Here is a 17,189-nt window from a genome sequence, read left to right as displayed (position 1 = left end):
AATCCCAAATGTTGCGTGTTCTATAACTTCTTCCGAGCCCTTACTTGTACGACGGAGCTGTCACTTTCAAGTCATCTATCACGAGTGTTCATTCGATGTTGTAGCCTGTTGTAGCTTGTGAAAATATTTAGGTTTATGCCATAAGTACCAGACACATTGAGAGGATGCCCTTGTCAGTGTTACCGCATGAGAAATGGTACCATTTCCTAATATCCAAAACCTTTTCATAAGGTCAGCGCTTTGCTTTTGCCAATCCCCGGAAACCGGCGTTCCTCAGTGGGACCGTGCCGCGTAATGCTATCCTATCCTATCCTTCAATTAGGAAAAGGAAACAGCCCTTCAGGATAGAGGCCAGACTTTCCCCTTGTCTAGCCAGCACAAACCATTTCATAGGTGAGATTATCGCGTGCCGTCACACGAATCGTGACTTGTCCTTCGACCACGACTGTCCTTGGACCAGCCTTGGACGGTCAGTCAGTCTCCCAGCTTCACGTTGACCCCTGCATGCTAACCTTGTCGTAGTTCGGCCCTCATACTTCAAGTGCAATGACGTCGCCAATCAACCACCACGTTTCAAGTTGATGGAGTTGGGAACGGCGAGCGGCAGGAGACTGGAGCTATGCCTTGGGTTTGAGGGCAGGCTATGACTAACGCGCGAGCGAAGGAAGGGTTGTTGGGCTCATGCAGTTGGGAGAGCAGGACAAAACGTGCGTTTCTTTGGCACGAACCCTGCAACAAGTTAGTCAATCATCTCAGCACACAACAAACTCGCCCCGCCATGCTACACCTATCCCCGTTGTCACTAACGCGCCAGCGAAGGAAGTTTTGTTGCGGTCAGGAGATCTCCGCAAAAGGTGCGTTTCTTCCTGATGCTTTTACACATACCTCAAGTCAACTCGGGACAGCCTACCCACGTTCCATTGTAAGGACAACCCCGCCCGCTACACCTACACCCGTTGTCGGCTTCGAAAACCTTCTGCGACGCCAAGGCTGGTGTCCGCCTGGATTTTATCACACATTGGGCCCATTTCCCGCCCACAGACATGCCCAATTGCGCGAAAACGAGGGAGAATTTGTGTGTGTGTCCATCTATGCTTACGTAAGCTATTTTTCTGCGATCTTTTTGCCCTTCAAAACTCACTTTTTCGCAAGATTTTGCCGCCGGAGCATAACGCCCTGGACTTCAACTTTACGCCCTCCAAATTCTCTGCCGGCGTCGTTATTTGCGAACGCGAGCCATGCTTAAGTACCTGGAGGCAACCTTGATCTGGGTGCATGCGGGCCTTGTGGCCAACCCTGTTGGGCAAAAGGTGCGCCGTCAGGCGCACAGAATCGATGTGGCTGCCACCAACCCCGTTTGTTAATGCCATTTCTAATCCTTGGCTGTGTGCTGACCATCGTCTCATCAGGCATTCGTTTGTGCCATGCCCGCTACACCTAACGAGCCCACCCCGTCCATACGCCCACTCCCGTTTTCGAAGAAAGAACTTCCTTCTGAAACACCAAGGTCGGTTTCCGCGTCGATTTTGGCACGCTTCTGGCTCATTCACCGTTGCAGATGACAACAAAACCAGGGCGAATTTGCCTGTATGGCTACGCGTACGTAAGCGTTTTTCTGCTCAATTTCTGGCCTTTCGAAACTCACTTTTTCGCAGGATTTTGCCGCCGGAGGCGTGCCTAACGCCCTGGACTTGAACGTGGCGTATTCGCAGCAACAGCTCTTGTCCTGTCGCGTTTTGCGAACGCGTCGCAGCGCCAGCGGGATGGATGCGCCGTCAGGCGCATCAGAGAATGGTGGACTGAGCCTTCGAGGTCTAGATTCTGTGAGTTTTTCTATCTTTGATCTTGTTGGATACTGACATTCTGTAGGTTACTCGGTCTCCCATGCAAGAGGTTTTTAACTCAGCACGTTCACTTTCTTGCTTACCCGCATTTCAGAATGGCGAGTACGGGATCCCATCCGACAAATGCATTTGGTTCTTTGCGGGTGTCCAAAATCGCCCTCAAGCGGTTGGTTTATGTGTCGCCGCCTGGTTTAGCTGCTCACAATTACCAGATTTCGAGCGCTGGTTCCTTTTCCCTGGCTTGGAACCTTCTTGGTTCGAAAGACTGTAATTAATTCGAGCGAGCGAGCGCGGAGAGTGGCTTCGGCGTTGTGAGTGAGGGGCCTGCATGTGGTTTTCTATACCGAGGACCCGCAAATTTCCGTTGTTGACGACAACCCCGCCCCGCGTCGTGGCTTTAAAGCTCGCCAAAGGTCAGTGCCCCATCTGGATTTTGCGCCCCATCCGGCTGATTTTCCGCCGACAGACACACGAAATTGCGCGAAAACAAGGGAGAATTCGCGTGTCTGCCTGCACTTACGTAAGCTATTTTCCGCTGTTTTTTCGTCCTTCAAAACTCACTTTTTCGCAGGTTTTTGCCGCCGGAGGCGTGCGTGACGCCCTGGAATCAAACGCAACATACTCGCAGCAACCTCCGTTGCTCTCTGGACGCTGACATTGGTTGCGAACGCGAGGAAGCGGGTGGAGGGTCAGTTCGAGATGCGCCGTTAGGCGCATCAGAGAAGGGACAAGACGAGTAGGTCAGTTCTTGTCATTTGTCCAGCACTTGCTTGTTTGACCCCGATTCAGAACCGACAAATGGCTTGGATAATGGGTCAACCTTGACTTGACGCGGACTGGACAGGATACGGGAAATATACGCCAGTTGTTGCGGGGATGGCCGGTGGACTGGTCGCAAATCTGAGTTCCGACGCGTGGAGCAGGATTAGACCATTTTTATTCAAGTATTTAGATGATAAGTCCCATTGTGCTCCTCACAAGAGAGGCCGTGCAACCAAGTTGCTCGACTGCGACGCGTGTGGATCCCGATGAATCCTGACTAGCTCCCATCCAGCACCACGCAAAAGCGCAACGAACCCATCTACCGTGCGCTCAGTCGCTCCCAGCAAATTATGCATCTGAAAATCACGTTAACCACGGACAAAAGGAGAGGAAAACACGGACAGTTAAATCATAATGGTACATCATCTGGCCAGCCACACCCCAATTCGGCAGCAGGGGGGCCGGCGCGGGGGCGAGTTTTGCGCCGGGAATGCTTTCGACGATCTCGGGGTGGGCAGACTCGACAAGGGACGCGGGCCGGACGACCCGGTCAATGATGAGCAGCTGTGTTTCTGCTGACGCGGCATCCCGCAGGCGGCGGAGGATCTGGGTGGCTTTGGCGTTTGGCCAATTATGGAGGATGTGACGCAGGACAAAGACCGACACGGGTGCTGATCGCGACGGTTGTGCATTAAAGAAGTCTTGCGCTGGAGTCAAAGTTGTGAGGAATGTGACCAGAGAGAGAAAAACACACTCACGTTCGAACTTGACCAGGCCTTTCGTGACGACCTCAGGCAGATGCTCTTCCCAGTTCTGCATTCAGTCAGTCTACAGCCCCAATAACACGGGCTAAAAACAGACCTTGCGAGCCTTCACGACCGTCTTCTCCCGATCTTGAATCACAAACTCGATCTTGTCGCTGGACCCGAGCTGGCGGGCGACCCCCATGATGTACCCTCCCATTCCCGCTCCAACATCGACGACGAGCTTCTTATCGCCTGTGGCGAGATTTACCCATGGGTACCCATCCGCCAGCTGGTTCGTAGTCATGGTCACGTCCATCGCAATGGAAAAGCGCCCCAGACGGGCGGGGGAGGTTTCCAGGAAGGAAAACAAATTCGCGGTGGGGGGCTGGTTGAAGGCCTGAAGCAGGGGAGTGGAGGCTTTGGGATCGCGCATGGTGTCAGCAAGCACCGATGCGCTTCTGAAGCACTCGTCTGCCCTATTGGATGTTGGCAAATATGTATCGGTGGTGATGAAGACATACAGGAATTCGACATGAGCCGCTCGTCCAGACTGTGGCTCGCTGAATCGTTCACCAGGTCTTGGGCTCTGATTAGAATGGGAATGAACGGTCAATTAATAACCACAAACCGCTCCAATAAGTCTTTGACACTCTTTCCCTTGTCCATTGCAGACGACACACGGTTGTTGGTGAAGATTCCGGGGCCAATTTCGCGGAAAATATGATGCGTTGCAAGGAGTCGAAGGACGCGTTCTAAATTGCCTAGTCAGCAAAAGAAAGGTTGGGGACTATGAGACATACCCAACAGTCCAGCATCTACTCCACTATAAGACGCAATTTTCTCCGCGGAGGCACCCTGGAGTAGTTGAGGGTTTCTTCTGCAAAAGAAAGATGTTGCTTGCCTGCTCTCTCGCCTCCCTCAGAATTTCCGGGACATTCAGCTCTGACGCGACACGCAGACACGCCGGTACATTGAACTTGCCAAAAAGGACTGAGCAATGAGAAAGAACCAGATTTGCTCACTCACCGAATGTGCGCTCAAGAAAAGTCCTACAACTGGGTCGCGAACAGCCACAATAATCTGGCTTGCGGCCGCTATTATTTCCTTTGTCGCGTCGACGACGGCTGGGTTTCCCAAGCGGAATGTCTCCGCTGGACTCTTTGAATCGTATGGGGTGTCCAGTGATGGAAGGGCATGGCCAGCTGAGGCGTATTGCGCGGTCAGGTTGTTTATTGAGGTGGTCAAGAGGGCGAGGAGGTCAGGGAGGGACATGGCGAAGGGAAGAAGGTGGTGGTGGTGGTGAATTCGGAGTGGAAAGTCTGCATCTCGACGCCTTTATATCGTCTTCGAATTGTAACGATCCGATGAGATAGAGAACTTCGTGTATGGCCTGGACGAGCGCATCAGCTCATCCATGGGTAAACAGCGGGTAAGGAAAGGCCTGACGACGATAAGCGTGTCAATTGGTTGGCTATTGGTTGTTATCGAGGTGTCCAGGAAGACCCATATAAAGTAGTGCAACGAGCTCGGGTAAAATATTCCGAAGAGCCTCGTGGATGAAAAAATTGAGTCCGAACCCTCAAAAATGCAAATCAATGGAAGCGTCGTGGTTGGAACTTGGAGGAGTTGAAAAGAGTGATCTACTGAGCCTGATTTCTATCCTAATGAATTCGAACTTGACCATTCAAAGTTTGGATATCACTTGCCTCCCACAATCAGATTCAGACTGTAAAAAATCAGCCTATGAGGGGGGTGGTTGGACGGCCGATATAACAGGAAATCACAGTCCAGATTCATCAGAACCTGAAGCAGAAATCTTAAGACAGGAAAAAGTAGCAAACACAGTCCACCACGTCGTTTACGCGTTGCTGATCCGGTTAAGATGTCTGCATTAAGTATCTTGAATAAAGTAAATACTACTCTATTTTCGGTACGCCCTTCTTCAACAACGCATCGAGTTTGTTGAGTGCGGCCGTGTTGGCAGCAGGCTGAGTTTTGTAGAGAACCTTTGGGAGGGTGGCCGTCGTGCCTGCCGTTTGCAACTGCGAATTTGTTGTTGAGCGCAATTTCTCGTACTCCGAGCGCTTGTCTACCGGGCCACGAGCGGCAGCGTGTGCTGCTCGCTTGCCGTCCTCTACAGCCTGCGTAACATCAAGCATTCCACTGTACTCCCGTGAACCAGGTGGATAGGGGTTTAGACGGCTGGGTTCACGAGCGCCAGCATCAGCACTCACGATCAGGTTAATATTCACACCGTCCAAGCCTTCATCGGGTTCACGGCCACGACCAACAACGCGAGGTACATCTTCAAGCATCAGCCCATCGTGCGTAGCGGGACGCAACAGTGTGACAGCATTTGGCCAGTCGTCAGCATGGGCGCCATGCTCCATATCCATGAGCGGAGTGCGACCTTTTGCGTGCTCAGAAGGTAGAATAGCAGCAACGCCAGCAAATGAGGCCAGATAAATTGGGTTCTCGTCATCAGGCGCCTGCACTTCCTCGTCAAACCGACCGTTGTCGAGGTCTTCGATAACGAAGCCAGGCTTTGGCTGTGAGCGCAGAAGCGTGTCGAGCTTGGACGGATGGCTGTAGGTCAGAGCGGCATGACGGTGAGGCACTGGTTGAATTTTGCCTTCTGTGGAACGATATTCAGAGGCGGTGTGTTGAGCAAGGAATAGTCGGTGGTGATCAGATACTTGAGCTTGAGCACCCAGCTCCAGCAACGATTTTCCTTCTATCTTGGGTACGTATTGGAACGTTTTGTTGGGGTTTTCCTCAACCATTCGGTCAAAGCTCTCGCGCTCCTCTTCGCCCTTCTGCTTCATATACTCCTTGAAAGCGGGTCGAAGTTTTCGTAGACGCGCTATATAATGCTTGAATTCGGCTGGAGACATTGCGTGAACATTAGGAATGACTGTGGTGGACTCTCGAAATGGAGGTTCGCGTGTCGCACGAGCACCATATTGGCCTTCCCCTCGTTTTCCGAGCGTGTCGATTTCAATGGGGTCTGTCGTTGGCTCATGTTCGCCTGGCGCGGTCTCCTCTACGGGTTCCCAATTTCTTGGCGAAAATTCCGAGTCGATGAGCCATTCCTGCCGCGCCGCTGACCCAATGGACGACATCCAAGAGCTCTCCGAGTTGGCGCCAGGTTTGACACCCAGCTCGTCCATCCGCCTTATGAACCTCACTTGGTCTTCGGCGTTGTCCCACGCGACATAGTGTTGCCGCGCTTCCCAGGTCTGGATGGTGATGAAGGACGAGGTTTTCTTGCGTGCAGCAATGGGTCTCTTGAGGCCCCAGTACCCCCGAGTGACGAATTGCTTGGGAGAGTAGTACGTTTGGCGGATGGTGGGGTCAAAGGTTGCGAAGCGGGAGTTACGGAGAAGATGAACAAATGGAGAGGAGGGGTGGGAGGTAGACGCAGCGGAGGAAGCAGTACTCAGCGCCGACGTCGACGCAGCCGCCAGTGCGCGTACCATGCCGTCCTGAGCAACGAGAAACTGAAGGCGACCCGAATTTTCGCGTCAGAGTGTGACGATCAGTCACCTGACTTGGCTTCTATATAAGGCACATTTGTCACGAATTTTTTCTTTACAAAACCACCGGCGTCAAATTGCTGTCCTTCCGCCCCGTTGCAGGGTGCTCACGGATGGACAGTCCAGACAAACGTCGAAGACCGTCACGGAACCTCAAAAACAATCTACGCGGACGCTTCTCCCACTGGTTGAGGGGCAAGGATGCGGGATCACCTGGAGGGTCCGACATGTCGATTGCAGTAGTAGCTATTCATGTTCAGCTAGCTTTATGAATGTGAGTGTTGGTCCCACATCCAATTCTGCCGATGACGAAGAATCTGGTAAATGCACTTGCCCCGACGAGTTACTCGTTCCAGTGATTTCGCAGCAGACCTTGGTCGAGCAGCGAAAAGTGCTAGCTGGTGTCGTTGTTCTTCGGAGCCGACAGTGGGCGAGGATGGAGAGCCTAAGGCGAGGCTGAGGCGTTCTTCTTTGTCTTGCCTTATTTCTCGCACTTCGCTCACAGGTCTTTTCAGTTCTAGGGTTGGCTTGGGTTTTCATTCTCGACGCTGTAATACATTTTCATTGTAACAATACTAAAGCCCCACCAATGCTCTCAACGCGTCTTGTAGATTGCCTTTGTGCTCAACGAGCACGCGTTCAGCCTGAGCTTTGGGAATCTCGAATTCGGAGACCTGCAATGAGTCAGTTGAGATTATTAAATCAAGGCGCTTGCGTACGATAACGTCGACATCTTCCCTCTTAATGAGCTCCCGTTGTGCTTTTGTGAGCGGCGGATGCGCGTGTAGGACGGCAGGTGGTCGGTCAAGCAGGCCACCAGCACGGAAAGCCTCTCCCATCGCTTGTTTACTGTAGGCAAATCCATCACCGAACTTGCTGGATTAGTGAGCATGGGGGGTAAGAGTATATGCAAATATATACATTGACGATGACCTCTGGCTCTGGACGGCCATTGGCCGTTGAGCGCGACATGACCGCAAGTTTTTGGAGTGAGGGTTGAGGCTTATCCCGATCAGGCGGTAATTCGCACAGAAATCTGTTTTTGCTCCAGAGAGTATATCCTAATTAGGGAGGAAAACGAGGCGAAAGGCTAACAGGGCGAAAATAAGCGTCGCCTCGTTCGACTCTTCCCCTCACCTCCCCCTCCCTAAACCTTCCACCCTCCACGTCCAGGCCGTTGGCGCTCCCCATTCCGAACGAACTCATGGCAACAGAGGAAATCCGTGCGCAGAGCTATGTCGGTTTCGACTCGATAACGCAGCAAATTGAGCACAAGCTGCTCAAGCGTGGCTTCCAGTTCAACGTCATTCTTGTTGGTGAGTACTTTTACAATACCGGTGCCAGAGACGCCACGAGACGGGGAGAAGGAGACATGTCCGCTCTCATTGCGCTCTGTGTTGTCAACGACCAAAGAACGAGCCAACTAATACCCCTACCAGGACAAACTGGCCTCGGAAAGTCGACACTCATCAACACCATCTTCGCCTCCCACCTTATTGACTCCAAGGGACGATTTGCCTCAGACGAGCCAGTCAGACAAACAACGGAAATTCAGGGCGTCTCTCATGGTATGTCTGCTTGACTTTTTTGTATAATTTCCAACCTCCACCGCAGTCATTGTCGAGAATGGCGTCAAGCTGAGGCTCAACATCGTCGACACGCCCGGGTACGGTGACCAGGTCAACAACGAGAACTGGTAACTCCCTTTTTTCTTCGCGTCTTTTTCCTCCTCTCATGGTCATTCCAGCTGGGACCCAATCATCAAGTATATCAAGGACCAGCACAGCGCGTATCTCCGCAAAGAGCTCACTGCCATGCGAGACCGCTACATCCAAGATACCCGCATTCACTGCTGCCTCTTCTTCATCAACCCCACTGGTCACTCCCTCCGCCCTATTGACGTTATCGTCATGAAAAAGCTCTCGGAAGTCGTCAATGTTGTTCCCGTCATTGCCAAGTCGGACAGCTTGACAGTCGAGGAGAAGGCCAACTTCAAGGCCAAGGTGTGTTTCTTTCTACTTTATGTTGGACAATTCCTTACACTTTATACTAGATTCGGGAAGAGCTCGTTTTCCACAACATTCGGCTGTACCCCTTTGACACCGACGAGGATGACGACGAGGAAGTCGCTCTGAACGAGAGCATCAGGGTATGTCATCTCCTATCCAGCTTAAAATTAGCTGAGTGACATTACTCTGCAGCAAAAAATCCCCTTCGCCATCGTCGGCTCAGAGACCAACGTGATCATTGATGGCAAGTCCGTTCGCGGACGCAAAAACCGCTGGGGTGTTGTCAACGTCGAGAACAAGGAGCACTGCGAGTTTGTCGACCTGCGTGACTTCCTCACACGCACACATCTCCAGGACCTCATCGAGACAACCGCGCAAATTCACTACGAGGTCTTCCGCTCCAAGCAACTCCTCGCACTCAAGGAGGGTGTCAACCAACGACCAGCAGAGCAGCGTTGATCACTTTGGAGTGTACACAAAAATGGCCTTGCAGCGGTTATACCCACCTTCTTGTCTAAATGGATTCCGGACCCTCCCTCATGTTTGTCGTCGTAGCCAACAAGCCGCACGCTCGTTTCATTGTTCATTGAATATTATCCTTCTTAATCCACCCGTTGTTGAAAGGAAATTGTCATTAGTGTGTGTGTGACTAGGAATACATGCTGCGAGGGAAAGAAAAGTCTACAAGAAAGCGAAAAAGTCGTTTCATGCCAATCGTTATTGTTCGCCCTTCTTCTTGCGCGAAAAGAAACTTCGTCGTTCCTTGCCGCCCGGTAAGCTAACTCGACTCTGCCTTGCTTCCGACAGCCCAGTCTGTATCCTCCTCATGGCCACCCCGCCCTCCTCTGCTGAGAAATCGAAGCCCCGATGCAGACTCCGCAACCCTGTCGCCATGTCTGTCCTGCTGCCCAGATGCCATTCACCACTGCGACGCGGGGCCGAAGTCGCTGTTTCTGATGAACGTGCCCGTTTTAGGGCAGCCAGCGAGGGTTGGACTTTGCCTTTGCCTGCCTCGGCGGCAGCAGCGGCAATGTCCACATGGGGCTCGATCTTGCGGACCGCACGGAGAAGATCGATGTCGTTGGGGTCAAAGCCCATAGCCCACGCCCGGGAGATGTATCGAGGAAGTAGTGCAACAGGTACACAGAAGAGGATGCACAGCCAGTAGTAGGCAGAGTGGAAGAGGTAGTGGACGTTTCCGAACACGGGAGTTGAGATCCAGCCAGGAGAGATGATCGAATAAATGGACTACAGGTAGATTGGTGAGTTTATTCATCAGCTTCAATCCAATAAGCTCACGGTATAGCCCCAGGAGAGGACGATGCCAAGGAAGACGGCAAAGAAGACCCATCCGGTCCAAAAGTTGGTATTCAGCCCATTAAATAAGTTAGCGCATAAGATGGCGGTCATGGCCATGGTCTAAAGGCTGGTCAACAATGCATAGGAAGAACAGACAAACGACCAACCGTGGCGAATTCGTACTGGTAGACATTATAACCATCAGAACGGGCTGTGGTTGTAGCATAGGTATAACGAATGATGAAGAATATTATAGCAGACTAGTCAAGGTGAATGCGAGGAATCATTTGAAAGCAAGACCACTTACTTGGACGACTCCATCCAGCATATATACGATGAAAAGTTTGAACCCAAACCACCTGCCCTCCCGGCCGAAGTGATATAGCTCTGGTAGCGCCATAAGAGTGTCGGCGTCTGCAACGAACCAAGCTCAACAGGCGCATGGAGTCAAACCCATCCACATACCAATCAAACGGTCGAAAACTCCAATAGCAATAACAGGCGCGATCGTCCAGAAGGCATTCCACCATAGCAGATACGTGTATTCAAATACGCTGACAGCAAGTCAGTTTGTGCGAGTAGCCAAAGAAACGGAAAACAAACTAGGAGGAACTCCAACCGTTATAGATCTGGAACCACCACAACACGCCGATGCAGACAATATTTTTGAAGAAGAAGTTGAGGATCATGTTGCCATTGCGGGCATATGACCAGTGGCCGTGAACGAGAACCAGTCTTTTCAGGAAGCGGAACTGAGCGAGTCTGAGTACCATGGACCTATCAGAGGTGCAAGCGTTACCTGTGCAATCGCATAGTCTGATGAATTGACCGCCTGTAAACCCTCTTCACCAGAAATGCCGACACCAACATCAGCAGCCTATGGACATTTTTAACGAAAGCGCAACAGGCAGAAGACTTGACATACTTGGATCATGCTGACATCATTAGCACCGTCGCCAATTGCCAGTGTCATTGCGCCAATACCATCCTTGACCAGATGAACGACAAGAGCTTTTTGAAGAGGCGACACGCGACAACATATAACGCCCTCGCACAGCATAGCAAGATCGAGCAAGGTTTCCTTATTCCGGTCATCGCTAAATGCCTATTGGAAGATTGGCTTGAGAAACACGGTGATAGAAAGAGCTCACATGTCCAAGTGCTGTTCCGTCAATGACCAAAATAAAACCGCCAGGTCGGTCACCATTATCAGCGCCAACAATGGAGGAGACACCAGTATTGACGCGACCGAGAGGGATGCTCCTTTGAGAACCCGAAGCACGTCGTCTACTTCTAGCACTGGATGAAGACGCTCGTCGGTGATGGGTCGGTCGCGAGTTGGTTTCTTCAGACTTGGGAAGGAGGCCACTTTCGGGGAAGAACTCTTCAATAGCGCGAGTAAGTTGATCGTATACAGGACGCGAGCCCTCGTCGCCGTCACGAATGACAATGATGTTGGAGTCCTTGCCAATCAGGTTCGTACTATGACCAATCGCAATCGCAGTCTCGAGCTTGTCACCAGTAGCAACCCAAACCTTGATACCAGCCCGTTTCAGGTCAGCGATGGTCTCTGGGACACCATCTTGTAGTCGGTCCTCAATTGCGGTAGCACCCAATAGCCGTAAATCGTGCTCGATTTCGTCTGAGACATCTTCAATGATCTGCTCATCCAAAGTGACTGTTGCGTCGTGATAGCGCTGATTCCAGGCTTCATATTCGTTGTCTGTTCAGTTAATCAGAATAAATTCACAGGCTCGAACGCATAACATACCTGACAAAACCTTATATGCCAAGGTCAAGGTCCGTAAACCATTACTTGCGAATTCATCCAGATGATCTTCAGTTTGGGCTTTGAGATCCTCTGCGACTCCCTTCTTTAACCGATCGAAAATAACGTTGTCGGCGCCTTTGCTTAATAAGAGCAGTTTCCCGTCCGTCTCCTCATCCGCTCCGCTGCCAAGCTTCTTGACAATGACACTCATCCTCTTTCGGGCACTCGTGAATTCCAGCACGTTCAGCAATTCGTATCGTTCCTCTCCACCAAACGGAGTTTTCAAGGTGAGAATCAAGACACCGTTACGCTGCTCTCGTCCACGAAACTCGTACCCGGCATCGGCAGCGGCCTGGACCAGCGCCGCTTCATCAGGACTCTGCGCTTTGTAATTGACTTCTTCACGGCCGTTTTCGGTGCGGATATCGGCGAGAACGGTGTGGCAGAGGGCCAACACGATGAAAAACCCGTTTAGTGACCTCGCGTGAGCTGCATCAGGGGTATTAGGGCCGGCATGTTGCGCAGCTGAAAGGTCGGCAGTGAGAACGGAATCGGAGAATCGGGGTTTTCGAGCATTTTTGCCTGTCGGAGATGTGGCTCGGGGAGGCGTTCCCTGATCGGTCGCTGGTGCGGAGCCAACGGCAGTGGACGAATCACCCGTTGAAGGGCGGTCCCCGGCATTAGCAGGCGGAGCAGGTGGGATTTCAGATTCTTGTGTTTCGCCCGTATAACGTTTCCCCCCAATGGAGCACTCCCGAAACACCATCGAGTTTTGCGTCAAAGTCCCAGTTTTGTCCGAGAAAATGTACTCGATCTGGCCTAGATCGTCTGCCAGATTCCACGATCGCGCAAGCGTTGCCTGATTCGTCTTGGCGTAGTATATCTCGGAGTCGAAGTAGATGAACAACGCTTGACATGTCCGCACAAACTCTATGGAAATATAGAGTGATATTGGGACAATGTTTTGAAACCTGCGCAAGTCTAAATGAGAGAATGAGTAAAGGGCGGAGATAGACTCACGTGATCAAAGCAAAAGCCCAAGTAACAAGACCGTTGTAGCTTGGGTTATCGGAGCTTGTGTTATCGCCGTATAACCAAAGAGCGCCTTGAGGATAGTACCGTTTTTCGAGAACTGAGTCGCTAATACCACATGCAACAGCCATGGCAGCCAGGATCAAGAGATTAGATGCGACTTGAGGATTCATCTGTCTTTCGACCTTGCTTCGTTTACTGGGTGTGCCGCCGGAATTGAGAATAATTTTAGTGTCTTCTCCCGTGTACAAAACGACACCGATGACCCAATCAGTATTACGGAGAACGGTACCGCGGAGGAGGGTCATGGTTAAATCGAACGGAGCGCTGGTGTTGTCATTCCCAACGAAAACGGCGCCGTTGAGCCTGTACATGTTGGTGTCGGGCCGCTCACAGTCAACATGGAATGAAGCCTTCTCGGCATCTGCGAATGCGGCAGCACTGTTGAGGTGGGTTAACGAAGGAGAGGCATGTCTTGATTTGAGGTTGGTTTCTCCATCGAGATTTTTCGTCTCGACGAAAGCAACGTTGTCGTCCTCTGAAGTCGCGCAGATGAGAATATCGGCAGGGAGGGGTTCGTTGTCGACAATCTTGACGATGTCGCCAACCCGCACATCCTCCCACGGTCTAGACTGCCATCCGTCCTCTTCCCCTTCCTTTGCCTCGCCCCTGCCCTTTCTCCAAACCAGATTTTTCACCCCCCTAACAAATGTCCGACTTTTGGCTTTCATGGGGTTTGTGTTATGGAGCGGAAGGATGCGGACCGAGCTGTGGTTGACCTTTCGGTCGGATTGGTGGCGCTTGGTGTCCTCATATGCATCTTTGCCCGCAGTAAACCCAATGACAACGAGCAGTGGAAATATCACGAGACCAGGGGAAATGGTCGAAAACTTTGGGAAGAACTGAAGGATCGCAATGACCAGGAAGAAGCTAGTTGAAGTTAGTCAACGTAAACCAGACTTGCAAGCCACATACACATTGGCAACACGGCGGAACTGCTCGAGCAGGTTGCGGGGGAGGAAAGTGACAAGGGTGTACTTGCTGGTGATGACTTGGTTTGATACGTAGAAGTGCTCGGCCTTAACCTTCCCCTTCGGATCCAGATAACTTGGAGGCAGTGGCTGGTTAACGCACACTGTGCGTTTGGGACCGGGTTGTCGTCGGCGGGAGAAAAGAGTCCCAACGTTGAAGGAGACGACTTTTTCGTACACCCGGACGAAAGCCGACTTCTTGCGGGGCATTGTGGCGGTCTCAATTGAGCGTTAGAGGCATGCTCTTTCCGGACTCCTTGAAGTCCTTGGGCAAGGATATGAGGTCACGAGCTTCGTAAGCATCCTTGGCTCATCACCCGCTCCGCCGACTGTCTGAACCGTCAGAAGAGGAAAATTCTAAACGAAATTCTTATACGCATCCAGCCAATCATGCTGCCAATAGCTACCATGCACGACTCTAATGAATATTCTCCTTCCTGAGACGAGCAAGGGAATGGGCTCCGTTTATGCCCGAAGCGAGAGGTAACCGAATCCGACTCCGATTTGTCCGTCGTTGTCCGCGTGTGAAATCAGGATCCAAGTTGTCAATGGCCACACCGGTGCAATTTACTCGAAACATGACAGGAAGGACTGGCTTGTATTGACTCGATCCGGATCGATTACAAGCAACCGTCCGTTCAACTCCTCAAGCTCAAAGCAAACATCATCGTAGAATGGCTGCAACGGTCGCGAACGAGTCCCCTCGCAATTAGTTTCGAATCCCACTGCCAACACCCCAGTTTCAGAGTTCAAACTACTCGCCGATCTCGTTAGCAATACGCATCCTCCCGGTGGGATGTTGCACTGTCTGCTCCTCAGCTGATTCGAATATCATCAACGGACGATTCCAAAGTTTTTCCCCTTGAATCCGCTGCTTTCTTCTGCGGTGCCAGTGCCCCCCTGCAAACCTTCGCATCCAGTTTTGGGAAGACAACCTCCACATGATTCTCACTCAACGGCCTCCTGCTTTGCGTCTCGCATTTCCTGATATCAATGCCAGCCAGCGGGTGATCTCGTTGGATGATTTGAGAGGCAAGAATAGTTGAGGCATTGGATTACTGGGAATTTTCTTATAGGAATCATCTTCTGAACATGATTTTTGCAGTATTCAACCCGAAATAATCATATATTGAGAAGAAACTCTCCTCCAAACCGCTTTTGCCATATATCAAAATGACGCCCCGTTTCAATTTGAATATCCCATCGATCATGGTTTTTTGCTTGCAGCTCTGTTAGTCTGTCGACGAGGACAAAACTTGAAGACGAAGTCCAGTGGTCAGTGATGGCAAATAACATGAAAGACTGCAGCAGTGTGGTCCTGGAGGCTTGTTCTGAAGCTGGGAGCCCCTCAAAACGGAGGGAGAGCATGGCGATCAAGGTATCGACAACGGTAGCATGGATCTTGAAGTCGAGACACAACCGCAGATGCTCCAGTCGTGGAACTAGTGTGAGCTGGGGTTGCGGTGTGAGGAGTTTAACTAGATGGAAAGCTAGCCCGCGCGACCGGTCTCGCATTTCTAACGTCAAGTCGGTCAGCTGATCCAGAGCTTTGACCATCTTTGTCAAGGTGGCGTTGCTCAAGGAAACATCTCCACACAGTCGAAGAACCCTGAGGTTGGCAAAATAGCTGGGAACAATGAACTGATTGTTCTTGAGCAACAGTCGTTCTGTGTCCCACACCCGACGTCCAGCCCGTAGATTCAAGCCACGGAGCGCTGGAAAGGCGAATCGATGCAGAAAGCCATCGAGATTGTCGGTTTCTTCGATATTCAGCATGGCATACTGCAAGTCATACCACCAAATTTCCCAGTCGCGCTTGCCAGCGGTATCAGCCACTTGGTCGTACAAAGTGGTCAGTGTAATGATGTACTCGGGTATGGCGTGGAGGAAGGTATGCCGCAACGACACTGCGTCACTGGTATAATACACAATGTCGTTTTCGAACTCGTTATGGGAGCAATAGTTGTAATGCCGAATCAAGCTGCAATGTTGAAACTTGTCGTCCAGAGTCTCCCGGTCAGGGTCGCCCTCCTCTTCTGAGTCAGAGTCCCAATCAAAGTCAAATTCGTCGTCGGATTCCGATTCAGAGTTGTCGGATTCATCATCAGACTCGCGATCGTTCCTCATGAGGAAGCGACCTTCAGTGCGCCAGAATTCCTTGTCGGTCATGGATTGCTGGTCTGAGTTGAAGATGACCAGGTTTCTCAACGCCGGGAACTTGAGAGCATCCCATTCCTCAGTCGTGAGATTGGTGGACGTGGGAGATGATTTGTGGAGGCCAAATGCGTCAATACAGAATGTGACCCAACGCTCGGACTCTTGGAGGAGTCGTCCGAGAAGCGTGTGGCTTGTGGAGTACTCGTAGGTGAGAAGAATCGTGAGTTGATATTTGCCAGAGCGTTCGAGGTAAGTCTCGGTGCGCTTCAGCATCTTGAGCTGCATCTTGGACTCCCTCTCTGTGTCCTCCCCATGCTGAACCACGTCCAAAAAGGACCACAACTTGGGGAAACCGATTGCGGCCTGCCGCCATTGACGACAAACGTGGCTGATTCCCAAGGAAAACATAGCGAGAGTAGTTGGGTGCTTGTATGCGGTTTGGGTAAAGCGTTCGTCTTCGGCGTATGGAATCGACTCAAGGAAGATTTCTCCCAACACATCATAGGGTACTTTCGCCCACCGCGACTGCCTGCACCAAAGTCAGAGGTGAAAAGAGGGACCAAAATAATGCAGACATAGCGGAATTGACCATTATGGCCAAGTATAAAGCTAGTTGCAGCGTAGGTTGTCCTGGCGGTACCTTTTCGTAGAGAATGAATGTTTGGGGAGAGAGAGGGAGTGATCCGAGTCGAAACGCGTGGATCTACATGATGGGTAGCGTCAAGGTATCAGTAGCATTAGAGTCTAAGAGCTTGCTCCAGTAGAGCCATTCCACAAACAACTCGGGCCAGGCTGATCAGAGCACCTTTCGTAGTCGTCTTCACTCAACGCCTCCACTCTGCATTTTCCGGATCACGGTGGTCTTACATCCAAGTTGCCTGTCGGGGTCGAGGTCGGTTTCAAAAAAAAATGATGGCCATCATTGATGACAGGACAGTCGATAAAATATTCGAGAAAGCAAACGCTACAACCATTGTCTACGAGATACACACAGACCGAGCT

The 17,189-nt window shown here is 51.4% G+C and overlaps 5 protein-coding genes across 5 annotated transcripts; all 5 read right to left on the bottom strand.

The window, feature by feature from the left end:
* Window positions 1-2,818: 2,818 nt before the first annotated feature.
* Window positions 2,819-4,624, bottom strand: MIND_01103400 (Methyltransf-2 domain-containing protein; the record flags this gene model as incomplete). Its single annotated transcript, XM_037367601.1, has 9 exons — window positions 2,819-2,962; window positions 3,009-3,313; window positions 3,365-3,419; window positions 3,468-3,828; window positions 3,874-3,930; window positions 3,981-4,104; window positions 4,153-4,207; window positions 4,254-4,328; window positions 4,379-4,624. 9 exons carry the CDS (start codon window positions 4,622-4,624, stop codon window positions 2,819-2,821), a joined length of 1,422 nt encoding a protein of 473 aa, XP_037216995.1.
* Window positions 4,625-5,268: 644 nt separating this feature from the next.
* MIND_01103300 (uncharacterized protein) lies at window positions 5,269-6,873 on the bottom strand (the record flags this gene model as incomplete). Its single annotated transcript, XM_037367600.1, has 1 exon — window positions 5,269-6,873. The coding sequence occupies exon 1, from the start codon at window positions 6,829-6,831 to the stop codon at window positions 5,269-5,271; it is 1,563 nt and encodes a 520-aa protein (XP_037216994.1). The 5' UTR covers window positions 6,832-6,873.
* Window positions 6,874-7,463: 590 nt separating this feature from the next.
* Window positions 7,464-7,890, bottom strand: MIND_01103200 (uncharacterized protein; the record flags this gene model as incomplete). The annotated part of the gene is made up of 3 exons (XM_037367599.1): window positions 7,810-7,890; window positions 7,608-7,760; window positions 7,464-7,562 (listed from the first exon to the last, which is right to left on the bottom strand). The coding sequence occupies exons 1-3, from the start codon at window positions 7,858-7,860 to the stop codon at window positions 7,464-7,466; spliced, it is 303 nt and encodes a 100-aa protein (XP_037216993.1). The 5' UTR covers window positions 7,861-7,890.
* A 1,724-nt stretch (window positions 7,891-9,614) lies between these two features.
* On the bottom strand, window positions 9,615-14,240 carry MIND_01103000 (Phospholipid-transporting ATPase; the record flags this gene model as incomplete). Its single annotated transcript, XM_037367598.1, has 12 exons — window positions 9,615-10,145; window positions 10,197-10,316; window positions 10,364-10,456; window positions 10,504-10,610; window positions 10,662-10,750; window positions 10,800-10,948; window positions 10,996-11,073; window positions 11,122-11,301; window positions 11,348-11,919; window positions 11,968-12,938; window positions 12,988-13,929; window positions 13,975-14,240. The coding sequence occupies 12 exons, from the start codon at window positions 14,238-14,240 to the stop codon at window positions 9,615-9,617; spliced, it is 4,098 nt and encodes a 1,365-aa protein (XP_037216992.1).
* Window positions 14,241-15,152: 912 nt separating this feature from the next.
* Window positions 15,153-16,779, bottom strand: MIND_01102900 (uncharacterized protein; the record flags this gene model as incomplete). The annotated part of the gene is made up of 2 exons (XM_037367597.1): window positions 15,153-16,716; window positions 16,763-16,779. The coding sequence occupies 2 exons, from the start codon at window positions 16,777-16,779 to the stop codon at window positions 15,153-15,155; spliced, it is 1,581 nt and encodes a 526-aa protein (XP_037216991.1).
* Window positions 16,780-17,189: the final 410 nt, after the last annotated feature.

This window comes from Mycena indigotica (genome assembly GCF_014461135.1).
Source record: "Mycena indigotica strain 171206Taipei chromosome Unknown Mind.scaff0009, whole genome shotgun sequence".
NCBI lineage: Eukaryota > Fungi > Basidiomycota > Agaricomycetes > Agaricales > Mycenaceae > Mycena > Mycena indigotica.
The sequence above is the reverse complement of the archived record's forward strand: the minus strand, read 5'-3'. Positions and strand labels throughout refer to the sequence as shown.